The 27,755-nt window shown below is 44.1% G+C and overlaps 1 protein-coding gene across 2 annotated transcripts in view; it reads left to right on the top strand.

Moving 5' to 3' along the window:
- Positions 1-27,755, top strand: part of reep1 (receptor accessory protein 1) — an 80,929-nt gene that overhangs the window by 33,383 nt on the left and 19,791 nt on the right. For both annotated transcript variants that reach the window (XM_059650205.1, XM_059650207.1), the window contains exons 3-6: positions 3,827-3,903; positions 8,077-8,197; positions 13,430-13,543; positions 24,652-24,802. In XM_059650205.1, the coding sequence (XP_059506188.1) occupies positions 3,827-3,903; positions 8,077-8,197; positions 13,430-13,543; positions 24,652-24,802 (463 nt within the window). The remainder of the gene's footprint in view (positions 1-3,826; positions 3,904-8,076; positions 8,198-13,429; positions 13,544-24,651; positions 24,803-27,755) is intronic.

Genomic DNA, 27,755 nt, shown 5'->3' with positions numbered 1-27,755 from the left:
CTGCTGTGCACCATCATCGATGAACAATGGCTGAATTAATTTGACAAAAATGTACCATAGACAGGGTTTAATAATTCACAAATTTTAGGGGAGAAAAGTATGCATACAGAAATAAATCCTGTGAAAAATGAGCTGAGTTTACAACTGACCAACACGTCATAAGTGACTACATTTTTTCTGGAAATTTCTCAAAGCTGGTGGTTTAGGGTAAGGGAATATTTTGGTATAGCCACGTTCAGTCACTCACCTCTACTGAGCTGACAGTGTGAGCTCCATAATTGGCCTCTTTAATCTTGGGCTAAAAGAAGTTCATCATCATAGAATCCCTACAGTGTGGAAGCAGGCCATTCAGCCCATCGAGCCCATACTAACCCTCCAAAGAGCATCTCACCCACCCTATCCCTGTAACTTTGCATTTCCCACGGCTAATCCTCTAGCCTGCACATCCCTAGACACTGTGGAAAATTTGGCAATGCCAATCCACCTAACCCGCACATCTTTAGAACATAGAACATAGAAAAGTACAGCACAGTACAGGCCCTTCAGCCCATGATGTTGTGCCGTGGAATAATCCTAATCCAAAAATAAAATAACCTAACCTACATTCCCCTCAATTCACTGCCGTCCATGTGCCTGTCCAGCAGTCGCTTAAATGTCACTAATGACTCCGCTTCCACGACTACCACCGGTAAACTATTCCATGCGCTCGCAACTCTCTGGGTGAAGAACCTCCCTCTGACGTCTCCTTTATACCTTCCTCCTAACACCTTCAAACTATGACCCCTCGTGGCAGTCAATCCTGCCCTGGGGAAAAGTTTGGACTGTTGAAGTTGAAGTATCAGCCAGTGGTTCCAGTGAGGACTGCCACAGGAATTGGGTATGTCAGGTGAAGTGGTGAGACAGAGAAGGAGTCTTTGCCTCGAAGGTCATAAGAGAAATGGAACATTGACCTGACTTTTGAGGCTGAAACCTGTGGACAGTAGTGAAGAATTGCCCTTTAAGTGAGGTAATTGACCTGTGGAGGAAGACTGTGAGGAGCAGGGAAGAAGACGGGCAAACAGTACACGGAGTAAGAGGATGTGGGCAAGGTCTTACATGGATACTTCGCAGAGGAGAAACATATTGTAAATGAGGATTTCAGTTAGGATGGTGAGGTTCTAGTGCACCTTCACATTAATAAGGAGCAGGTATTAGATGTTTTAGCCAGCATACAGGGGCATAAATCCCAGGGTTTGATGAAATGTGCCCCACGCTGCTATGGGAGGCAGGAGAGTGCTGGGGCCCTGGAAGAGATATTTAATACTTCACTGGCTACATGTGACATGCCAGATGACTGGAGGATAGCTACTGTGGTTCCTTAAGGACAGCAGGAGAGACGAGATAATTATAGACCAGTCTGATAGTCTGATATCAGTGGTAGGGAAATTGAAAAAAATTCTGAGATACAGGATTAATCAACACTTAGAAAGACAGAGATTTATCAGGGATAGTTGCCATAGACTTTTTGACTGGAGAATCTTACTAATTTGAGGTTTTCAAAAAGATGACCATATATATCAATAAAGGTAGTGCACTTGACATGGTTTACAGGGACTTCAGGAAGGCCTTTGACAAGGTCCCACATGGAAGTTTGATCCACAAGGTACGACCCCATGAAATCTACAGCAAGTTGGCAAACTGGATCCAAAATTAGCTTGCAAATAGGAAGCAGTGAATGATGATAGAGGGATGTTTTTGTAATTGGAGCCTGTGACCCGTGGTGTATCACAGGGATTGGTGCTGGGATCCTTGCTGTTTGCCAAGTACATTAACAATTTGGATAAAATGTGGAAGGAATAATTAGTAAATTTGTAGATGACATGCAAAGTTATTCATCGTGAGGAGGAGAGTCTTACGTTACACTCTAATATCAAGCAGTTGGTAAGTTGGGCAGAGCAATGGCAGATGGAATTTAATCTTGACAAGTGTGAGGTGATGCATTTTGGGGAGTGTAATAAAGGAAGGAGATATAAAATGAATGGTAGGTTCCCAGGCAGTACTGACAAACAAAGAGACCTTGGTGTACAAGTTCATAGATCCCTGAAGGTGTCAGCATGGGTAGACAGGGTGGTGAAGAAGGCATACTGGAGGCTTACCTTTATTAGCCAGGGCACAGAACAGAGGAACAAGGAAGTCTTGTAACAGCTTTATGAAACGTTGGTCAGGCCACAGACAGAATACTGTGTGCAGCTCTGGTCACCACACTATCAGAAGGATGTGATTGCACTGGAAAGGTTGCAGAGGGGGTTCACCATTATGTTGCCTGGGATGGAAAGTTTCCATGTGAGGAGAGACTGGATAGGCTAGGTTTATTTCTCTTGGAACAAAGGAAGCTGAAGGGGGATCTGATTGAGATATTCAAAATAATGAGAAGGATAGACAGAGTGGATTGTGAGAATCTTGTCCCCAAGGCAGAGGTGTCTAAGGCCAGAGGACAGAGATTTAATGTGAGGAGAAAGTGGTTTAGATGAAATCTGAGGATTTTTTTAATAGCAATATGGTACATGCTGCCTGAGAAGGTGGTGAAAGCAGGTACTATCAAAACATGATAAGAAGCATCTGATGACCGTGTAAAATGTCAGTGCATGGTAGGCTATGGACCAACAGCAGGTAGATGGGATTAGTTTAGTTTGGTGCTTGTTGGTCAGCATGAACATTATAGGCCAAAGGGCCTGTTTCTATGCTGTGTACCTCTGGACCACATTGGACCTGAACCCAGGCCTGCTAATTCAGAGCTAGACACTCTACCACTGAGCTGCAGGGTCTTCTTTGAATCACCAGTTTGGAGTTCTGATCCGTCTGATTAGTGCAAAGGACAATGTTCTCCCTTAGAAGCAGTCTTAAAGGAATCACACATTGCGACAAACTGTTTGCACAAAACAAAACAAATCAAGACCTTGCAAAGAATCAATGGGATGAATGCCTGTCTGATCTGACCAAGTGACAGTGTGATTCAGAGTTAAAGGGAGCATTGATGGAAGCCCTTGCACTGTTTTCCTTCAGAGCTCAGATCAGAACTGAAACAGCCAGCCACCACCAACAGTGTCAACAGTAGCACCCAACATTGAGAGGGAATGAGCACTAAGATGTGTAGTTCACAGCACCCAGCAACCTTCTCAAGGTTAAACAGACAATGAACACTGACCATGCCAGTGATTCCCACGTTGCTAGGAATGAATATTGTCAAATGACAGAATAAACAGACAGACAATTAAGCTCGTGATCAGAGATAATGGGAACTGCAGATGCTGGACAATCCGAGATAACAAGGTGTAGAGCTGGATCAGAAGAGGGGTCTAGGCCCGAAACGTCAGCTTTCCTGCTCCTATGATGCTGCTTGGCCTGCTGTGTTCATCTAGCTCTACACCTTATTATCTCGGATTCTCCAGCATCTGCAGTTCCTACTATCTCAGAAGCTGCAGGGAAGCAGGTTCCCTCCATGTGAACATCCTGAATCTGAATTATATCACTGCGCTTTCATTGTTGGTGTGCCAAAGTCCTGGAACTACCTTTTCCCAATTGTTCTCTGAGAACATCTTCACAGAATAGACTGGTGTTGTTCATAAGGTAGTTCACTACCAACCTCTCAAGGCCTGTTGGGGTTGGGTATTAAAAGATGACTGTATCAATAGCTCCCATTTTGCCTAAATGCATTAAGAAAGGTCATGGGTATCTGACTTACTAATGTTTAGAATAGTTTGTGGCACAAATTCCACTTCTGTTTTTGTGTGTTTGGCAAAATGTAGCTTTATCAATTTTTAAAAATTGTTTCTCTTCATTGAACCAGGTGAAATGGATGATGTACTGGATTATATTTGCACTGTTCACCACAGCAGAAACCTTCACAGACCTGTTTCTTTCCTGGTAAGGCACAGTATTGTTTTATTGTTGTAATCCAGCACAGATTTTGGAAATGTGGCATATACCAGTGGTGAAATATATAGGCCTCTGCACTGCTTATGAAGCACTAATAACAAACCTCAGCACTAAATTTGATTTTTATTGCGTCCAATAGATAGCACATTTTGTATTAAGAAATAAATCCAACTCACGGTATAGGGATCCAATCTGCTTTCACAGGAGTGGTTGAAATACTGGTGGACAGTAAAGTCCAGCTTCAGCAACTAGTGCAGCATGACCAAAGAAGAAAAGTAAAAGTTGCATTAATATAGCACCTCTCATGTCTACAGGATATTGCAAAACACTTTGCATCCAGTGATTTATTGTTGAATAGTAGCCGCTGTTGTACTGCAAGAAAAGCAACAGAACTGTGATAAGGACATGTGAAAATGTGATAATCTACTTTTGTGATGTGTTTAAGGGGTGATTATTTGGGACATCATGTTGAAATTGTACAGGACATTGGTGAGACCTCTTCTGAAGTACTCTCTGCAGTTCTGGTTGCCCTTTTATAGAAAGGATATGATTAAATTGGAGAGGGTTCAGAAGTGATTTATCAGGATGTTGCTGGATGTGGAGGGTTAGAGTTATAAAAATTGCTGGATTTGCTGAGAATCTTTTCACTGGAGTATAGGAAGTTAAGGACTGACCTTATTGAGGTTTAGTAAAGCATGAGGCGCATAGATAAAGTGAATGACAAGGGTCTTCTCCCTAGGGTGGACGAGTTCAAACCAGGGGGCATATTTTTAAGGTGAGAGGAGAAAGATTTAAAAAGGACATGAGGGCCAACTGTTTTATACAGAGGATGGTTCGTGTGTGGAATGAACTGTCAGAGGAAGTGATGGGTGCAGATACAGTTACAGCGATTAAAAGATATTCGGCTAAGTGCATGAATAGGAAAGGTTTGGAGGGATATTGGCTAAACACAGGCAGATGGGGCTAGTTTAGTTTGGTAACATGGTCAGCGTGGAGTATTTGGACCAAAGGGTCTGTTTGCATGCTATATGACTCTGCGACTCTGTATTCATTACTGTTTAGGTAAAGCAGAGGTGATCTTTTGAGTTTGAGTTATTGTTGTCACAAGTACTGGGATACAGTGAAAAGTGATGTTTTGCGCATTCTATAGGCAGTTCATACCAGGGGCTTGACAGGTTTGATGATCAGAGATGTTTTCCCTCTTGGCAGAAATTAGAATTAGGGCACACTGTTTAAAAATAAGGCACCACCGATTTAAGATAGAGATGAGAAAGAATTTATTTTCTCTTAGTCTTTGAAATTCTCTTCCATAAAGGGCATTGGAGGCTGTGTCATTGAATGTACTCAAGCCCAAGTCGAGTTTTTTATTAACAAAGTAGTCAGGGGTTATGGTGGGCAGACAGGAAAGTTCTATTAATGCCACAATCATATTAGCTATGATTGCATGGAATGATGGAGTTGGCTCAATGACCTTGTGATCTCATGATTTGTAAAATAGTACTGTGGAATCTTAATCATCCATCTGAATGGACAGGCAGGCCCTCAGTTTAATATCTTATCCTAAAGACTGAAGCAAAAGTAAGAGTCTTGGGCCTAGGTTGTCATTCTGAAGTTGTTGTCGAAGGAGCCTAGGTGAATTTCTGCAGTCCATCTTGTAGATGGTACACAGTGCTGCTACTGAGCTTTTGTGGATTTGGTGCCAATTAAGTGGACTGCTTTATCTTCGATGGTATCCAAACTTCTTGGTTGTTGTCGGAATTGCACCCATCCAGGCAAATCCATCACACACCTGACTCGTGCCCTGTAGGTGTCCTTGATGTTGAGGTAGCGCCTCTATTTCTGGAGCAGGAGGGTTCAAGGCTCACCCGCTCTAGAGGTTTGTAATAACATCTCAGAACAGGTTAATTGTATAAAATAGCTCAAAAGAATGGTTAGATCTTGCCCTTCACTCCCGGGATCAGAGTCCAAATTAGCTCAGGACGATGTGTTGAATATCTACTTGCTGTAAGATTCCAAAGTGAAATGAATTTGGACAGTGCCAATCAGCTCCAAGTAGGGTGCTGCAGACCAAAACTTAATGTTTGTCACACATTGCTACTGTAATACAGACAGATCCTGGGTATGCTTGAAGTGGGAAATAGAAAAGCCAAGCTAGTGATACGGACAGTTGACCTGCATCTCCTTCTGTAAAACATAATTTAAACATAAGGAATAAGATTAAGTCATTTGGCTGCTCATTCAATACAAAAACAAAGTTGCTGGAAAACTCAACAGGTCTGCCTGCATCTGTGAAGGAGAAAATAGAGCTAATGTTTCGGGTCCGGTGACCCTTCCTGATTTATAGTATCCGCAGTTCTTTTGGTTTCCATCATTCAATAGCTTCATGACTGACCTTCTACCTCAACTCCACAGTCCTGCCCTGTTTCCTTGTCCTTTGGAAATTGTTTTATTTGCTAATAGTGATAACTATCCCAATTTCCTTAGTCTGTTCTTATATTACACCTTCTGGTCCATTGTCCAATCCTGGTGAATCTTTCCTGTGGACCTGACATTTTTTCAAAAGTGCCCACCAAAATATTCCATCCAACAAAGGTTGGTAGCATTAACTCTTTCTGTATATATTTGATATCCATATTTATTAAACACTGCAGAAATATATGCTTCTTTTTGGCAGCATTATCAACTTATGCTGCTATGTTTAAAGATTTGACACTTTGTTTTCTTGGATTCTCCAGCATCTGCAGTTCCCATTATCCCTCATTTTGAACAATGTAGGTTGAATAATGACAGGCAGCATAGATTTGTATAAGGTAAATTGCTTGATCAACAAAGCAGATTGAAGCAGTAGAGTGGACTGACAAAAGAAATATAGTGATTGATGCTCAAAATGCTACATTGAAAGTTGTTGATTTAAGAAGAGTGAACTCATATTAAAGGGAAAGTGGCATGATATGAAATTGTTTAAAGGGCAGAAAACACCAAGCAACAGTTAATGATGTTTTCAGACTGAACGGATATAAACATTATGGTGCCCTGCGATCAAGTGCAACAGTGCTCTTCTTAACCTTCATGTGTAAATGAACTGGACTTTGGTTTCAGGACATAATATCAATATTTGCACATGGCACAAAGTAGGGGATGTGTATAATTAACGGTGGGGAAAACTGCAGGCGGCTTCAGAAGGACATAGGTTTCAGGCAGACAAACAACAAATTAAATTTAGTAGAGAGAAATGTTAGGTGTCACACTTTAAGAAATATATCCACATTGATAAAATTTTACAAGGTTATAAAAAAGTGTCTCGCAGACAAACTGCACTGTGGCACTGCAGGAGGCCCACGATGGACATGTCATCTGAGGAATGGGAGGGGGTTAGTGCCACAGTGATGCCACCTGAAGGTTGCAGGAACAGCAAGTCATATTCCGCTTGGGAACCCTGCAGCCCAATGGTATCAATGTGGACTTCACAAGCTTCAAAATCTCCCCTTCCCCCACTGCATCCCAAAACCAGCCCAGCTCGTCCCCTCCCCCCACTGCATCCCAAAACCAGCCCAGCCTGTCCCCACCTCCCTAACCTGTTCTTCTTCTCACCCATCCGTTCCTCCCACTTCAAGCCGCACCTCCATTTCCTACCTACTAACCGCATCCCGCCTCCTTGACCTGTCTGTCTTCCCTGAACTGACCTATCCCCTCCCTACCTCCCCACCTATACTGTCCTCTCCACCTATCTTCTTTTCTCTCCATCTTCGGTCCACCTCCCCCTCTCTCCCTATTTATTCCAGAACCCTCTCCCCATCCTCCTTTTCTGATGAAGGGTCTAGGCCCGAAACGTCAGCTTTTGTGCTCCTGAGATGCTGCTTGGCCTGCTGTGTTCATCCAGCTACACACTTTGTTATATTGTTCAAAATGAGTATTGGGCAGCCTGCTGATTCTGCCAACGGGGATGTTGATTGTCCCCTGTCTGTTGCCCGCATGAAACTTACTCAGGGTTAAACATACCCTTGAGAGTGTAAAAATGTGAGGTTGGGCTAAGATAGCAAGTGTCTAACTTTGCTGGAAAAGTCATCTGTTTATTTCTTTCTGTTTTGCAATGTGTGTGTAAGCTGGTCTGGTTGTATATGGACTGTACGTCACAAGAGGCTCCTTTGTTTGTCTCCACAGGTTTCCATTTTATTATGAACTTAAAATTGCCTTTGTTATTTGGCTGCTCTCCCCTTACACAAAAGGCTCCAGCGTTCTCTACAGGAAGTTTGTACATCCAACCCTGTCTTCCAAAGAGCAGGTGAGAAAAGTTATGACATAACTATGTTTACAACACAGTTGGTTAATTAAGTAATTAAGCTGGACCTTTAAACACTGCCTTTCTTGCTGAAAATTTCTACTAGACTCAGAGGAATGGGAGTAGGCCATTCAGCCCCATGAGCTTGCTATGTTTGTCAATCAGATCTTACCCACATCTTTGGATCCATAACTCTTTATACCCTCACTTACTAAAACCTATTGATCACAGTTTTGAAATTTTTGGATGACCTAGCATCGATAGCACTTTTATCGCGCTTATGATTCCATATTCTGGAATTCCACAGCATAGGACATAGTTCTGTCTCGCCACCCAGTCAATTCTTTCAAAAACATGAGCACCTCAAATACATCCCCTGAGAGTAAGCCATGTCATTCAGGCCCAGTAACAAAATCTGAGATTTCATACTTCTTTCTTGTTTGTGATGTAGATGTAAAATAACAAGTGTAATTCCATTTCAGATCCAGATAATTGTGTCAGGACTAACAGAGTGCAATGTCTCCTTCATATTTATGAGACTGATATTGAGTTGTTCTAGGTTCTCAGACTGCAGAGTTTTTCATTTTCCGCTTATTGAGTATTGAGTTATCTGTATGGACATTGGTTTGTGAAGATGTGGTATAGGCTGGCCCAGGCTGATCAAAGCCATGAATCTTCTGCACTGGGTTTTTCACAAGGTGGGTTTGTGACTTGTTCTCAGCTCTATTCATCTTTCTGTACTCCATCAGCGTCCTAAAGGGTTTGCACCGGTTACAAACTTATAGAAACATGGAAACCTAAAAAATAGTTGCAGGTGTAGGCCATTCGGCCCTTTGTGCCTGCACTACCATTCAATACAATTACGGTTGATAATGCAATTTCAGTATCCCACTCTCGCTTTCTCTCCATGCCCCTTGATCTCTTTAGCTTCAAGGGCCATGTCTAGCTCCCTCTTGAATATATCCAATGAACTGTCCCCAACAGCTTCCTGTGGCAGAGAATTCCACTGGTTCCCAACTCTCTGAGTGAAAGAATTCTTCCCCCTCTCAGTCCTGAATGGCTTACCCCTTATTCTTAGGCTGTGACCTCAAGTTCTGGACTTCCCAATATCGGGAATGTTCTTCCCCCATGTAACCTGAGGCAGGTTTCCAAAAGTACATAATCCTGTAACAGAAACAAATTTCTTCTCATCTCTGGTGACACCCCATTTTAATACAGTGTTCCCAGTTCTGGACTCACCCATAAAACTAAGTATCCTGTCTGTATCCACCTTGTGAAGATTATTTAGGGTCTCATACACTTCAATCGGATCACCCTTCATTCTGCCAAACTCTAGTGAAAACTAGTCTAGTCAGTCTAATTTTTCAACAAAAATCAACCCTGTCTTTCCAAGTATCAATTTAGTAAACCTCCTCTGAACCACCTCTGACTCATTAATATCCTTCCTTACATAAAGAGACTAAAACTGCACAAAGTATTCAAGTGGTGTTGAAGTCTGAATGGAGGAGTTGTTCATTTTCCATAATTCGCTGCATGAGTCGTCCAAGGTTAACATTATTTTGCGTAAACATGCTGCACAGCAATTTGTGCAAATTCCTCCTTCACATTCACTCATGGATTAGTCAGATATGATGAATCAAACAGATACAAGCTTATATACAGAGTAGAGTAGGGTATTTCTAGCTCTCACATTTCTCTAGTAGCAAACATCTTCAGTTATTCAAAGGTAAGGTCCTCTTCTCCTCAACTCCATTGAGTAATGTGGCAGAGATTTGTTCCCAGTTCCAGCACAGGAGAGATCAGATATGCACAAGGAACGTTAAGACATTTGGAGACTGCCTTTCCATTGCTCGATTGCATAGATCTCCCGCCCAAGAGAGCTGCTGGCCAATCGGATTGTAAACTCAGCAGCGCTACCAGGATTGGTGGTGATGGCTGGGACTACAAGCCACAGGATGGAAAAAGGTATAAGGTCTTGTGGTGAGAAAGGAAAGGGAGACCCAACATTTTGGGGGATGGGAGGGTGATGAGACCATGTGGAGCTGTGCTTTGAAGACCAGTTGGTCTTGAAGAAGACCATGAAGATCAATTCAAAAAAGAGAAACCATGGAGGCCCAGACCTTGGAGAGAGCACCTGATTTCAACTCACACTTCCCCCCCCCCCACCCAAATCTGAGTCAACTTGCAACCAGATCTGGGAAGTTTGAGAAGAAGCCTGTAAAATTCTGCTTTTGATATTCTATTACAGCTGTGTACCTCAAAGCACTCTAATTATCAAAGCGTCATGGAATAGGTGCAGCACAAAACAAGGCAAGTCAGCCCACTGTGACCATGTTTGCAAGAGCAGCTCTCCTACTCTTTGTCTTTTTCCGTAATGTTTGTTTCAGATAGTTATCCCATTTGCTTTAGTTGAAGTTCCATTTAATCAGCCTCCATCACACTGCCAGGCAATGCATTTCTGATCCTAACCACTTTCTGCCTAAAATGGTTTTCATAACTACTTCCAGCGTTGTCTCCTTTGCCAATTTCCTTGAATTGATGACCTCTGGTACCCCTGACAACAGACAGTCAGCATGGTGGCTCTGTGGTTAGCTTTGCTACCTTACAGTGTCAAGGTCCTGGGTTCGATTCCAGCCTCAGGTTGGAGTCTATGTCAAGTTTTCATGTTCGCCCTGTGTCTGTATTGGGTTTGCGCTGAGCCTGCATAGTGCAGTGGTTGTGCCCTGACCCTTGGCCCAAGAGTTCTTGGTTCAGGTTCTACCTGTTCCGAAGGGATATGGTAACATACGTGAGCAGGTCAATTAAAATAACTGCACTGACAGGAGCAGCTTCTCCTCATGGACTCAGCATTATCGGCAGACTCAGATCGATCATCTGTCAGCCTTGGAAAGAAAGGGGTGCAGGTTCTACTGTCTTTATTAATATGAAGAATTTCTGGAAATTACATTTTAGCATAGGATTCATGTGAATTCAAACATAAATAACAGCATGCCAGACCAGAATGTTACAGTGTTTGTTCACACTTAAATCATGTATAGAAACTAGATTATAGCGTAAAGCAATATTATCATAACATACGACTCAGAACGGTGCCCTATTTCCATTATTTGTTTAGTAAACCAAAAACACAAGGTGAAAATATTGATCTAGCCATTTGCTTTTAGCCTTTAATGTACATGGCAATGTTGTGAAGTATAAAAACGGTTCTTGTTCATGAACAGGGTAAGGAACGCAAAACATATCTCCAAGCTGAACAGAATCCCAAGATTTTATTCAACTCAGTTTAAGTCTGGACATATTTAATAGTTGCTTGGAGCCAACTAGAAAAAGATCCTGATCAATTTATCAGAGGACTGAATGCTGGTAAAGATCAGGCACATTACAGAAACAGGAGGAGAAATATTGAACTTAGATTTTTCTGTGTTGATCTGGTTAATATTGCTGCTTCTATTAGGAGTTACCTGCTCTCAGTCTGACATATTATTCTTGTAAACATGCAAACCCATCTATTCTCAGAATACTGGCTCAAGGCCAGCTAGGCAAGGTTAAAAGATGTCATATATATTCCAGATATTGCTTCAACTTGTTGACAGCTGCTGAGAGTTAAACAGTTATATGTTTACTAGCCTTAGGCTGCCAAATCTAAAATTAGTCTGGAGAAGCACGACCACACAATTGTAAGAACGTCTGTGGAGAACAGTCAGAAGAAAACCATCAAGTAAACAAGTCAACTATTTCTACAAAAGAGTCAGGTTTTCACCCAATGCAAATACTATTGCTGGCCTGGAATTATAATGATTTCCATTTCTAGCACACCCATGTCAAACATACAGATCTCTATTAAAGTCTTCAGACCATGTGACTTGGATCATGGCACCTGATATACAAAAACATGCTGTGTTCCTGTTGTAAATCCCAAGTGACTGAACCAAGTTTTATTATAGTTGTGTTGCCCAGTAGCTGAATTATATGTTTATTTTGCTTGATGATAAAGTGGGACACTGATTTGTGGAGAGGCAACATTGACATGATAAGCCGAATGACCTATTTCATAGATCATAAAATCCCTACAGTGTGGAAACAGGCCCTTCGGCCCAAAAGACCATACCGACCCTCAGACCACCCACCCAGACGCATCCCCCTAAAACCCAACTAATCTACACATCCCTGAATGCTATAGGCAATTTAGCACAGCCAAGCCACCTAGCCTGCACATCTTTGGACATGCAGACGCGGGGAGAATGTGCAAACTCCACACAGTCACCCAAGGGTGTATTTGAACCCAGGTCCCTGGCACTGTGAGGCAGCAGTGATAACCACTGTGCCACCATGCCACCCCACCATAATTCCTGTCCTGTAAATGACTCTATGCTGCACCACAGTGAACATCCTCACATTTCTGAATAAAAGCAAAATACTGCAGATACAGGAAATCTGAAACAAACGCAGTGAATGCTGGAGAAGCTCAGTTGGTCTGGCAGAATCTGTGGAGAGAGAAACAGAGTTAAGGTTTTGAGTCCACTACGAAGATGAATCATGCTGGATTGTAAACATTAACTTTGTTTCTCTCTCCACAGATACTGCCAGACCTGCTGAGTTTCTCCAGCATGCTCTGTGTTATCCTCAAGTTTCCATAGGATGGGATTTAGGGTTAGAACCCCCTTGGGTGTTATCCACCAGAATGGTAGGTCATGGCCATTCCTTCAGGGTTTCTCTGGCTGTTTCACTGAGTAGGAATGGGTGAACTGCTTTGAAAAATAACGCATTATGATTTTCCATTCGGTGAATGACTTAACAAGTGCTCGATTCTTCGAGTGGATTGGGGACTGAATTCTTCATATGGAGAGTGGAATACAATGTCAGAAAGCTCTTTAAGAGCAAGTGGGATCAGGGCCTAGAATCTTTATGTGGTACGGTGAGCAATTTGGAGCCCTGAATGTTCATTGAGCCTCAAATCTGTCAACGCGTGAATTGGATACTGCCTCAAGTGAATTGGTTGGGCAGGTAGGGCAGATGAACAGATTAACTGTCCTGCAACTTCATGCAGAGATGTTGCAGCAGCAATCTTGGCCGAAAACTGGTAGACTGGTCTAAAACGCCTGAACTAAATCTACCCATTTTTCAGAGGGGATTGAGATAAACAGGTTTGCTTAACGTCACATCAGCACGAGTAAACCACTTACTGCTGTCCCGATCAGTAATGTTTTCTCAGACGTTCCCTTCTCTTCATCACAGGAGATCGATGACTATTTGAGCCAAGCCAAGGATCGGAGTTATGAAGCTGTGATGCAGTTTGGAAGGCGTGGACTGAATGTGGCAGCGACTGCCGCTGTCACAGCTGCTGCCAAGGTAACAGGGCAATTCGCTCATGGGTACACTCAGGTTGTAACTCACTTGTGTTCAGTCAATGGTTGGCACAATAGAAAGCGACTGGACATTGGCGTTACTGTACAATTGTTGGTTCAAGATATTCTGCTCTCCCTGTCTCACTTCCACCGAAATCAGTTTAAATAGGGAAAGATACACAACAGCAAAACTGAACCAACATTGGTAATGCTACACAATCACCTGAAGTCAACATTTCAATTAATGTTCCCTTAAACGGAGATGTTGCTGCAGGTTATAGGGATAGACAAAGGTCTTGGACAACAGAAACTACTATGTTTTTAAGCAAACGTCATGAAGTGTGTTTGGTTTGGCATTGGTTTGCTCAGGAAATTTGGATCAGATTAGTAGGAGCACTGTAAGGACATTGATGGTATGTTGAATACAATAGGCTTGACAGGCTTAGTGGTCTTAGATCTACAAGCATGTTGCTGGAATTAGATGGTTTGAATGATAGAGAAGGGCTGAGAATAAGTGTCCCTACCCGAAATGCAAATCTTCCTGCTCCTTCAATGCTGCCTGATCTACTGTGTTCCTCCAGCTCCACGCTGAATAGGTTGGGGCTTTTTACCCTGGAGCATCCGAGTCTGGGGAGTGACCTTATAGAAGTTTTTTTTTAAATTACGAAGGGCATAGATGGAATGAATAACCAACGGTGGGAGAGTCCGTAAATAGAGGACGTAGGTTTAAGGCAAGAGGGGATAGATTTAAAAGAGAGCTGAAGGGCAGCTTTTTCACACAGAGGGTGGTGTGTGTATGCAATGAGCTGCCAGAGGAAGTGGTGGAGGTGGGTACAATTACAACATTTAAAAGGCATCTGGATGGGTGTACGAACAAGTATGAGCCAAATGCTGGCAAATGGGACCACATCAAGTTGGGATGTGTGGTCGATGCAGTGGAGTTGGACCATAGGGTCTGTTTCCGTGCTGTATATCCCTATGACTCTAATAAAGCAAGAGTGTAATTTGACCTTTTCAATTACCATTCATCATCAGCGTCATTTCATTAGGAATTTTTCATAAATTCATAAACTGTCTTAATATTGACAACACTTGAAGAGAAAAGCATCGGGCTCCAATTGCCGCAATTGAACTCCAAAGTGGAAAACCAAATCTTTGTCTTGGATCGTTGGAGACCAGATGTATGACTGAGGGGGCGTTCAGGACATTGTGGATGTCCTGACACATTGAACTATATGGGCATTGTGCTAGAAGTTTAAACTTCTGTTGGGCAATTCCCCAGCTCCCTGGATCCAGCCACATTAGAATTGTAAGCTTGGGACTGTCCTGATGTATCTGCCTGGGTAGTTACACAGGAAATGTTAGACAGATTAAAAACTGGTCTAATTTCAGGATAACTAAATAACTGATACCGCAATCAGCTACAGTGACCACCTGAATATTGCCCTCAACCCAACCTGACTGCCCCATAACCAGCTAATTATCCCCTGACCTGACCCAATTACCCTCCTGTTACTAACAAACAAACAAAGAAACCTACAGCATAGGAACAGGCCCTTCGGCCCTCCAAGCCTGCGCCGATCAAGATCCTTTGTCTAACCTGTCATCTAATTTCTAACGGTCTGTGTCCATTTGCTCCCTGCCCATCCATGTACCTGTCCAAATGTATCTTAAAAGACGCTAACGTGTCTGCGTCTACCACCTCCGCTGGCAACACGTTCCAGGCACCCACCACCCTCTGTGTGAAGAACTTTCCACGCATATCTCCCTTAAACTTTCCTCCTCTCACTTTGAACTCATGACCCCTAGTAATTGAGTCCCCCAAACTTGGGGGGGGTGGGGGAAGCTTCTTGCTATCGACCTTGTCTATACCCCTCATGATTTTGTAGACCTCAATCAGGTCCCCCCTCAATCTCTGTCTTTCTAATGAAAATAATCCTAATCTATTCAACCTCTCTTCATAGCTAGTGCCCTCCATACCAGGCAACATCCTGGTGAACCTCCTCTGCACCCTCTCCAAAGCATCTACATCCTTTTGGTAATGTGGCGACCAGAACTGTACACTGTACTCCAAATGTGGCCGAACCAAAGTCCTATACAACTGCAACATGACCTGCCAACTCTGTACTCAATACCCCACCCAATGAAAGAAAGCATGCCATATGCTTTCTTGACCACCCTATTGACCTGCGTTGTCACCTTCAGGGAACAATGGACCCGAACACCCAGATCTCTCTGTTCATCAATTTTCCCTAGGACTTTTCCATTTACTGTATAGCTGAATTTGATCTTACTACCTCACTACCCCATCAAACCTGATACAACAAGACGTCCGATCGCCTCACTCACTGACCACCTCATTCACTGACTACCTCATTCACTGACCACCTCACTCACTGACGACCTCACCCTCCAACCACCTCACCCTCTGACCACCTCATTCACTGACCATCTCACCCTCTGACCAGCTCACCCTCCGACACCCTCGCTCGCTAACCATGTCACTCACTGACCACCTCACCGTCCGACCAGCTCACCCTCCGACACCCTCACTCACTGTCCACCTCACTCACTGACCAACTCTTTCACTGACCACCTCCCCCTCTGCCACCATCACTCACTGACCACCTCACCCTCCGAACACCTCACCCTCCGACCAGCTCACTCTCCGACCACATCACTCACTGACCACCTCACCCTCCGACCACGTCACCCTCCAACTGCCTCACCCTCCGTCCAGCTCACTCTCCGACCACCTCACTCGCTGACCACCTCACCCTCTGACTGTCTCACCATCTGACCAGCTCACCCTCTGACCACCTCACTCACTGACCACTTCACCCTCCGACCGTCTCACCCTATGACCAGCTCACCCTCTGACCACCTCACTCACTGACCACCTCATTCACTGACCACCTCACTCACTGACCACCTTACTCACTGACACCCCACCCCGACCACCTCACTCGCTGACCACCTCACCCTCTGACTGTCTCACCATCTGACCAGCTCACCCTCTGACCACCTCACTCACTGACCACTTCACCCTCTGACCGTCTCACCCTATGACCAGCTCACCCTCTGACCACCTCACTCACTGACCACCTCACTCACTGACCACCTCACTCACTGACCACCTTACTCACTGACACCCCACCCCGACCACCTCACTCACTGACCACTTCACTGTCTGACCACCTCACCTTGAGACCCTCTCACTTTCTGACCGTCTGCACCACCATCCACTCAGACATCCATTCACTCATTCAATAAAATGCTTCAAATTTACCATGTGCCAATTCGTTGCATCAATAAAGGTGCATTATCTTCTGTTGACTTTGTGAGTGGAGCTCCTTGAGAGATGATAAGCTCTGTATTTCTGGTAAAGGTGTTTTGTTTAAGAAATATGGAGCAGTGCCAGTTAAAGGGGATTCTCGAGCACAGCAGAAACCTGGTGGTAGCTGCCCCTCTCTATTAGATCTGTACCCATGTGTCATCATCTCAATAGTCATGTTATGTGAGGTGAGCGATCGCACCCTGAAGCCTGGAAAGTAATTCGGAAGCTATGGCAATCAAAAACTGCAATGTAATCTTATTCATTAAATGAGGTGTTGGCATTATAGATTTCTTTGTAAAGATCCTGTGCTGAAAAGCTGTGGTTTTATTCAGGGTCCATGTTTGAGCTGTCTAATGTGCCAGCATTTGTACAGCCCTGACACTCAATGGGGATGCCACCATGTTCCAAATTTAACTCCAGCAGAAGCCCCAGGAAATGGTGCAAATGATGAAAAAACATTGCCAGGGTGGGGGAAGGTGGGCAGTGAGGTGGGGCCAGTGGGTGGGATTCTGCTCTTACAACAGAGGACCTGATAAAACGCATGCAAAATTTTAGGCTCATTACTCCATGCAATAGCATGCTCTATACACAGATACTTGAATTTTCTGATGAACTCATCTTTTTTAGATGGTTGGAGCATGATTTCCGGAGTTTGTTTAGGTAATTTGCGTTGTGATGTTAAATGTGGTGGTGTGTCACAGGGTATTTAGATTATGAGACTAAACGGCATCAATTAGAAGTTGGAAAAGTTAGAACTGCCTTCCTTGGAAGAGACACATTTAAGAGGTGAGTTAATGGATGTTTTTAATATGATGACAGGTCAAAATCATTTGCAAGATTTCAACAGGAGAGATATAGAGAATTTTTATTTTGTTCAGAGCCCTTGGGATCTGGAACATTCTGTCCAAGAAAAGATGGTGGAAGCTCATCCTGTAACTTATTCGAAAAGGGATTTGGGACAGATAGTGAGCATGGGGAACTTACAAAATTTTTTTGGGCCCTACTGCACAGAAAAAATGTTCTTCAGCCCATCGAGTCTGTACTGCAAAACAAGAACAACAAAAACTGTTCTAAAACAAAAGCAGAAATTGCTGGGAAAACTCAGCAGGTTTGGCAGTATCTGTGGGAGAAAGCAGAGTTAATGTTTTCGGTCCAGTGACCCTTCTTTAGAATTGATTTTAACTATGAAAGGTTGATATAGATGCAGAAGATGGGATGGGGGGTGGGGGGTACTGAACAGTAGGTGAAGATGACGCCCAAAGAGAGAGAGAAGACAACAGTTGGATAGACAGAGGAATGGGTAGAGGTCAGTCTGGGGGAATCAGTAGTTGCTCGCGGGGACCATTAGTAGCTGATAATGGGATGGTTGTGGTAACAGCCAATGTAATGACAAGGCCTGGTGTGTGGGGATTGGGGTAGGAACATGGGAGAATGTGCTCAAGCCTAAAATTATTGAACTTGACATTGAGTCCAGAAGGCTGCAGAGTTCCCAAGTGGAAAATGTGATAGTTATACCATTTTCTATCGCTTGGCCCATAGCCATGCATACCTTGCCATCGCAAGTGCACATCAAAATACCTCTTAAATATTGTGAGAGCTTTGTCTTTACGACCCTTATGGGCAGTGAGATCTAGGTTCCCACCACCCTCTGGTATTGTAGTCAAAACAATTGAGGGTATGGGACTAGGTGTGGCTGGTTTTACAGATTGTCAGAAGAGCCAAGACGTAGTGAAAGCCCTCCTTCAGCACTGCATTCTCATGATTCTGTGATTCTCTTAAAAACTGTGTCAGTGCTCCTGAGATGCTGCTTGGCCTGCTGTGTTCATCCAGCCTCACATTTTATTATCTTGGAATTCTCCAGCATCTGCAGTTCCCATTATCTCAGCTATCACCAGATTGCCATAACTGCTCTCTCTGCATTAGGTATCTCACCTTCTCAACTTAATCCTATATATGGAGCTAACAGAGAAGAAGGTAATGGAGATTGCACAACTATTAACCCGGCACTAAGAAATCACTGTGATTCAGGTTTCTTGCATTTTAATACATGCTTAATGCCATTAATATAAAGGTGGATGTGACCCTAATTTGGGCTGTTGGAAAGAAAGGAACATGGTGTATTTAATGTGCAGGAAACTAGCATCAATGTCACAAAAATCCTTTACCTTCAGCTGATCGATGGGGATTGGCACTGCCATGAGTGAAGAGGGAAAGGTTAGTCAGGGTTTCCACTGATGGAATGTACTGTATTACGTTGGAATGACAAAGTGCGTTAATTACAAGTGCAACTAAAGTGCACAAAGGATCCAGAAAAATATGTGTTAACTTTTCAGGTCAATGACCTTTCATCATGAACTCCAGATAATCTTGGACTTTTCTGATGCCTACAGCAATGTTCTACTTTATGAGGGAAATGTTGGAGCTGAATGTGGGGAAACATTTGGTCATTTTATGACTATTGGGGGGGGGTAAAGTTGATCAGCTGCGGATGTTGTTGAACTGCTAGAAGTTGGAACCCAGCAGAATTAGCAATCAGTTTTTAATTGCACCCAAACTTCTGGTAATCTAACCCGACCAAGTAACGCTGAGGTTTGCTAATTTGCTTGAGTTGGCGTACATTAACTGGGGAGTAAGCTGAGTCTCAGACAGAGACTGTTAAAATGATTGCTTGACATTTACTGACTGAACTGCATGTGTGTTTTGGATTGTTGCTTGTGCCATTCTGTTTTGTTGAGACAGCACGAGTGATAACACACAGAGCAACATCAAATTCCCATTTTGGTGCAGCATTTCAGTTGCTCATGAGTCACCAATATTGACATGAGGCAGAAACATGTGCTTGTTTGGTGCTGAATTAAAAACTGAAGACCTTGTGAACATGTAGCAATTTTGTCAGCATCCAGCAGAGAAACAGGTTAATTTTGGGCATGGTTCCCAAAGTTTTAAACCATCACTTCCATAGCTTTGGCTGCTGGCTTACACTCCACGCACTGTTTGGCGAATAAATTTACTCGAAGATAAATGCTTCAAAGAACTGCATGGATTTTGTGTAATAGGCTAATATTCAGATTCATAGGGGATGAGCCTTGGTTGGTGTCAATCATAGAATCTGACAATGTATTAGGAGACCATTCAGCCTAAGGTGTCTCTGTTTAACCCTTCTCCACTGTTCTTTCTCCATGACCATGATTCCTTTTCTGATAAATATCCAATTTCCTTTCGAAAGTTGCTATTGAACTTACTGATATTCCAATCCCTGGTATAATTCTAGTCAATTTCCTGGGAAGCCTGTACAAGACCTGCACTTACTTCCTACCTGTCACAGTCATATTAAGAAATGCATCTATTATGTTGCTACACAGTGACCAGAATAATTCCTTCCTAGCCTATCCCTATAATCCCTGGCTAATCCACTAACCTATACATCCCTGGACACTATGGGAAATTCAGCATAGTCAATCCACCTAGCCTGCACATCTTTGGACTGTGGGAGGAAACCGGAGCACCCGGAGGAAACTCACACAGACATGTCTGTCAGTTATTTTCTCTTGTTTTTTTGGAAATGAATGGACACCTTCATTCCTCTGTTTTAACCCAGTCAAAGCCGCCTTTAGTAACAGCTGGTACCAATGTACTGAGGGCTGAAAATATAAGGCATCCTATCTAAAAGAGGGCTCCTTTAAAAATGTTCCCTCAGTGCTGTACCAGCCTAGACCTGCACTCAAATCCTGCAGGGGAATTGAATGACTTCTAACTCAAAGAAGTGGAGTCCACCTGACGAAGGAGCAGTGCTGTGAAAGCTTGTGATTTCAAATAAAGCTGTCGGACTGTAACCTGGTGTTGTGTGACTCCTGACCAATAGGCCGATTAGCCTAACCTCGGTAGTTGGTAAAATTCTAGAATCGATTGTCACAGATGAGATTTCTAAATTCCTGGAAGTGCAGGGTCAGATTAGAACAAGTCAGCATAGATTTAGTAAGGGGAGGTCGTGCCTGACAAACCTGTTAGAATTCTTTGAAGAGGTAACAAGTATGTTAGACCAGGGAAACCCAGTAGATGTTATCTATCTAGACTTCCAAAAGGCCTTTGATACGGTGCCTCATGGGAGGCTGCTGAGCAAGGTTTGGGCCCATGGTGTTCGAGGTGAGCTACTGGCTTGGATTGAGGATTGGCTGTCTGACAGAAGGCAGAGAGTTGGGATAAAAGGCTCTTTTTTAGAATGGCAACCAGTGACGAGTGGTGTCCCGCAGGGTTCAGTGTTGGGGCTGCAGCTGTTTACCTTATACATTAATGATCTGAATGAAGGGACAGGGGGCATTCTGGCGAAGTTTGCCGATGATACAAAGATAGCTGGACAGGCAGATAGTAGTGAGGAGGTGGGGAAGCTGCAGAAAGATTTAGACAGTTTAAGAGAGTGGTCCAGGAAATGGCTGATGAAATTCAATGTGAGTAAATGTGAGGTTTTGCACTTTGGAAAAAAGAATACAGGCATTGACTATTTTCTAAATGGTGAGAAAATTCGCAAAGCAGAAGTACAAAGGGATCTGGGAGTGTTGGTCCAGGATTCTCTAAAGGTTAGCTTGCAGGTAGAGTCTGTAATTAAGAAAGCGAATGTAATGTTGTCATTTATCTCAAGAGGGTTGGAATATAAAAACAGCGATGTGCTTCTGAGACTTTATAAAGCTCTAGTTAGGCCCCATTTAGAATACTGTGTCCAATTTTGGGCCCCACACCTCAGGAAGGACATACTAGCCCTGGAGCGTGTCCAGCGGAGATTCACACGGATGATTCCTGGAATGGTAGGTTTAACGTATGATGAACGGCTAAGGATCCTGGGATTGTACTCATTAGAGTTTAGAAGGTTGAGGGGAGATCTAATAGAAACTTACAAGATAATGTATGGTTTAGAAGGGGTGGACGCTAGGAAGTTGTTTCCGTTTGGCGGGGAGACTAGGACCCGTGGGCACAGCCTTAAAATTAGAGGGGGTAAATTTAAAACAGAAATGAGACGACATTTCTTCAGCCAGAGAGTGGTGGGCTTGTGGAATTCATTGCCACAGAGTACAGTAGAGGCCAGGATGTTAGTTGCCTTCAAGACAGAGATCAACAAATTCTTGATCTCAGAAGGAATCAAGGGCTACGGGGAGAGTGCAGGGAAGTGGAGTTGAAATGCCCATCAGCCATGATGTAAATGATGGAGTGGACTTGATGGGCCGAATGGCCTTACTTCCACTCCTATGTCTTATGGTCTTATGGTCTAATTCCAAGAAGAGAGCAGAGTTCAGAACCGTGGAATTGTTGCAGTGCAGAAGGGGGCCTATCAGCCCATTGTGTCTTCACCATCCCTCTGTGCATAGATATTTAGCTGATGTGGAAAATAATCAGTGTAAATGTATGCACACAGTGGCTAGGGGCTCGGATGTGTTCATTCTGACAATCGCTTTTGCTGCAAATCTTCCTCTGACCATTTCCTCGATATCATGGTTCGCCAACCTGGGTTCACAGTTCCTATTGCATGCAGTGATCTGCTGATCAAACCTGGGCTTCTGATCTCTTCAAGGGATGAGCAGGAAAACTCTGGGGCAAACCCAAAAGGGCTGACAATCCCACTTCAACTGGAGATGAGGCCTGAAGCACAGAGGGAGGACGGGGATTTGGGGGACAGGATTAGGGTTGAGGGAGGATACACCATTCAGGTTAGCCAAATATAATGGACAAATTGCCAGATCTTATTCTCACATGTTGTGGGTAGCTTGCTGATTGGAAGAGCGGAAAATTTGGCAGTGCTGTGGAGACCTGGAACCAGCTTTAAAGTGGGCTTTTTGTGATATGGTGGTAGTGTTTCTTCCTCTAAGTCAGAGGCCTGGGTTCAACTCCCACCTGCTTCAGAGGTGTGTCATTACATGTTTGAATAAGTTGGATTGAAATATTTTAAAGCCCCAAAAGGAGAGATCCAACCTTTGATGGGGCATTTCGGGAACATAATTTCACAGCAGCAGCTTGCCACAGAACAATTGTCCGAAGGACCCCCTCGAGGGGAAAAGGTTCACTTCCAGAATACTGAGAATCGTCACCAACTCTCATCAGCATTTTATAATGATCTCGGTGGCAATGTTCTTCCAGCAAGTCACCTTCAATTGCAGTGGAAGCTGCTGAGGATCTCTTTCAATATTGCAGGAAGTGGCCAGAGACGTAAATGGCCTTGAACCAAATACATGAAACAGTTCAGTGCCACCTCCTCAAGGGCAGCTAGGTCTGGGCAGTAAATGATGGCCCAGCTTGTGACTCCCAGGCCATATGAGTATATGAATACCCTTTATTTTTAAATTCCAATGAAACGTAAGGCATACAATGCAGAACATAGAGAACTGTAGGAACAGGCTATTCGGCCCACTATGTCCATGCTGACCATGATGCCATTCTCAACAAATCCCTTCTGCCTGCACATGTTCCATATCCAAGCAGCACAGTGGCTCAGTGGTTAACACTGCTGTGTCACTGCACCAAGGATCGGGTTCGATTCCAACCTCGGGCGACTGTCTGTGTGGAGTTTGCACATTCTCCCCATGTCTGCGTGGGTTTCCTCCATGTGCTCTGGTTTCCTCCCAAAGTCCAAAGATGTGCAGACTAGGTGGGTTGGCCATGCTAAATTTCTGGTAGTGTTCAGGGATGTATGGATTAGGTGGGTTATAGGGGGGTGCGTCTTGGTGGGATGCTCTGAGGGTCAGTGTGGACTTGTTGGGCCCAAAGGCCTGTTTTCACACAGTAGGGATTCTATGAGATAATCCTCCGACCCTGCCTGTACATGTGCCTGTTTAATGCCTCTTAAAACTTTGATATCACATCTGCTTCTACTGTCTCCCTGACAGTATGTTCCAGGTCACTCTCTGTGCCTCTCACAATTTTATATACTTCTATCAGGTTGCTCCTCAGCCTCTGACACTCTAGTGAACACAATCCAAGTTTGTCCAACCTCTCCTACTAGTTTCAAAATCTCCCCACCCCTGGCCTCATCCCATGACCAAAGCTCCCTCTCATCCCCGCCTCTGTGACCTGACACAACTGTCCATCTTCTCTTCCACCTAACCACTCCTCCCACCCCACTGACCAATTCCCACCATTGGCCAACCTGCACTCACCTTTCACCATCCCACCTATCTTCTCCAGCCCCAACTTTCCCCTCTATTTATTTCAGAGCCCCTCCCCCATTTCTGAAGAAGGGTGCTGACCTGAAATGTCAGCTTTCCTGCTGTGCTGTGTTCTTCCAGTTCCACACTGTGTTATGTCTATCCAGACAATATTCTGGCAGACCTTTACTGCACTCTCTCCAAAGTCTCCACACCCTTCGTAAAGTGTGGCGACCAGAACTGTATGCAATACTTCAGGCGTGGCCTATTAGTGAACTACAACATGAGTTGCCAACTTTTATACTCAATGGCCTGAGCAAAGAGACAACCATGCTGTAAGCCTTTTTTTTAACCATCTTATTATCCACTTGTGTTGCCACTTTCAGGGAGCTCTGGCCTGCCACCCCAAGGTCCTTCTGAATATCAAAGCTCCGAAGGGCCCTGCCATTTATTTGAACCATATGTTTCTGGCTTAAAGGTGTGGACACTACTGCTGCACTGCAAGACCAAAATCACCCTCTCACTGGCAAACAAAGATAATGACACTGCTAAATATGGAGTGAAGAGACCCTTCCTTCAATGGTAACAATCTTGGTAGAAGCATCTTCTTTCTTGTGGTAAAAAGAACATCTTTTTGCTGTACCACAGGGACAAGGAGCTCTCTCAGAAAGGCTAAGAAGCTTCAGCATGCAGGATCTGACAACAATTCGAGGGGAAAGTATTGACGAACCAATAAGCGACGCGGGGCCTCAAGCCCAGAGCCCACTGAGGAACATCACAGAGACAGTTGATAATTCAGGTGAGTTTTGTTTTCTTTGTTTCCCCTACAGAGAGACTGCAACATGTAATGGGTTGCAAATATAGTCGCTTGTAAAGCCAATGAATAAACCAGGAGAAATCTCTTGACTCCTGCGGAGTGGTAGGAATATAATGGCTGGGGTTAACATGTATGGAAGACAATCAAAAGGGCTGAGAGAATGATTTTGTTACTTCATGGATAGAACATAGAACATTGCAGCACAGTACAGGCCCTTTGGCCCTCGATGTTGTGCCGACCTGTCATACCGATCTCAAGCCCATCTAACCTACACTATTCCATGTACGTCCATATGCTTGTCCAATGACGACTTAAATGTACCTAAAGTTGGTGAATCTACTACCGTTGCAGGCAAAGCGTTCCATTCCCTTACTACTCTCTGAGTAAAGAAACTACCTCTGACATCTGTCCTATATCTTTCACCCCTCAATTTAAAGCTATGCCCCCTCGTGCTCGCCATCACCATCCTAGGAAAAAGGCTCTCCCTATCCACCCCATCTAATCCTCTGATTATTTTATATGTTTCAATTAAGTCACCTCTCAACCTTCTCTCTAATGAAAACAGCCTCAAGTCCCTCAGGCTTTCCTTGTAAGACCTTCCCTCCACACCAGGCAACATCCTAGTAAATCTCCTCTGCAACCTTTCCAAAGCTTCCACATCCTTCTTATAATGCGGTGACCAGAACTGTACACAATACTCTAAGTGCGGCCGCACCAGAGTTTTGTACAGCTGCAGCATAACCTCATGGTTCCGGAACTCAATCCCTCTATTAATAAAAGCTAAAACACTGTATGCCTTCTTAACAGCCCTGTCAACCTGGGTGGCAACTTTCAAGGATCTGTGTACATGGACACCGAGATCTCTCTGCTCATCTACACCACCAAGAATCTTACCATTAGCCCGGTACTTTGCCTTCCGGTTACTCCTACCAAAGTGCATCACCTCACACTTGTCTGCATTAAACTCCATTTGCCACCTCTCAGCCCAGCTCTGCAGCTTATCTATGTCTCTCTGCAACGTACAGCATCCTTCGTCACTATCCACAACTCCACCGACCTTAGTGTCATCTGCAAATTTACTAACCCATCCTTCTACGCCCTCATCCAGATCATTTATAAAAATGACAAACAGCAGTGGACCCAACACCGACCCTTGCGGTACACCACTAGTAACTGGTCTCCAGGATGAACATTTCCCATCAACTACCACCCTCTGTCTTCTTTCAGCAAACCAATTTCCGATCCAAACTGCTATATCTCCCACAATCCCATTCCTCCGCATTTCGTACAATAGCCTACTGTGGGGAACCTTATCGAACGCCTTGCTGAAATCCATATACACCACATCAATGGGTTTACTCACATCTACCTATTTGGTCACCTTCTCAAGGAACTCAATAAGGTTTGTGAGGCACGACCTTCCCTTCACAAAACCGTGCTGACTATCCCTCATCAATTTATTCTTTTCTAGGTAATTATGAATCCTATCCCTGAAAAACCTTTTCCAACACTTTACCAACAACTGGGGTAAGGCTCACTGGTCTATAATTACCAGGGTAGTCTCTACTCCCCTTCTTGAACAGGGGAACCACATTTGCTATCCTCCAGTCATCTGGCACTATTCCTGTAGACAATGACGAGGTAAAGATCAATGCCGAAGGCTCGGCAATCTCCTCCCTGGCTTCCCAGAGGATCCTAGGATAAATCCCATCCGGCCCAGGAGACTTATCTATCTTCACCCTCTGTAGGATTTCTAATACCTCTCCCTTGTGAACCTCAATCCCACCTAGTCTAGTAGCCTGTATCTCAGTATTCTCCTCGACAACATTGTCGTTTTCTAGAGTGAATACTGTTGAAAAATATTCATTTCGTGCTTCCCCTATCTCCTCTGACTCCACACACAACTTCCCACTACTATCCTTGTGGGATGTGGCATGTGGGTATCACTGACAAGGCCAGCATTTCTTGCTCATCTCCAACTGAACTGAGTATCTGGTTGGGTCATTCCAGAGAGCAGGAAAGAGTCAACTGCATTGTAGTGGGTCTGGAGTCACGTGTAAGCCAGGCAAGAGAAGGAAGATGGGATATTGACTAAAGGATATTAATCAGCCAGATGGGTTTTTACCATCGATAATAGCTTCAGAGTCACTAGCTTTTAAATTCCAGATTTGCAAATTGAATTTAAATTCCACCAACTGCCCTGAAGGGATACAAGTCCACGATCCCAGTGCATTATCCTGGGTCTCTCAATACTAGACCAGTCACATCACCTGGACTACAGGTAGGCTGCGACCTTCCTGGCACAGAATGCTTTCCTTATATCTACAGGGCTGGAGCAGATTGGGACAGCATGGTGTTTCATTGGTTAGCACTGCTGCCTCCGAGTGCCAGGGACCAAGGTTTGATTCCAGTCTCGGGCGACTGTCTGTCTGGAGTTTGCACATTCTCTCCGTGTCTGTGTGGGTTTCCTCTGGGTGCTCCAGGTTCCTTCCACACTCCAAAGATGTGCAGGTTAGGTGGATTGGGCATGCCACATTGCCCTGAAGTATCCACAGATATGCAGGCTAGGTGAGTTAACCATGGTAAATGCAGGATTACAGAGATTTGGTGGGATGATCTTTGGAGGGCTCGTGCAGACTTGATGGGCTGAATGGTCTCTTTCTGCACTGTAGGGATTCTATTAAAAAAAAAGTGGAAGGGAGGAGAGGTCATGCTTCAGCTGTACAACGCCATGTTTAGGCCACTGCTGAGTGAAACAGTTCTGAGCAGTAGGAAGGATGTATTGTGCATGGACCAAGCACCATGCATTTTAAACCAAAATGAAATCAAGAACTGAAAGTTGCGAGGGAGGGTGTGGGTTGTCAGGCTGGGGTTGACGTTCACAGTACAGAAGGAGACCCCATCCTGATTGTGCCAATCCAGAAAGCTCTGATTA

Source organism: Stegostoma tigrinum, chromosome 1, assembly GCF_030684315.1.
Source record: "Stegostoma tigrinum isolate sSteTig4 chromosome 1, sSteTig4.hap1, whole genome shotgun sequence".
Lineage (NCBI taxonomy): Eukaryota > Metazoa > Chordata > Chondrichthyes > Orectolobiformes > Stegostomatidae > Stegostoma > Stegostoma tigrinum.
Note: the sequence above shows the minus strand (reverse complement) of the source record. Positions and strands in the feature narration are given on the sequence as shown.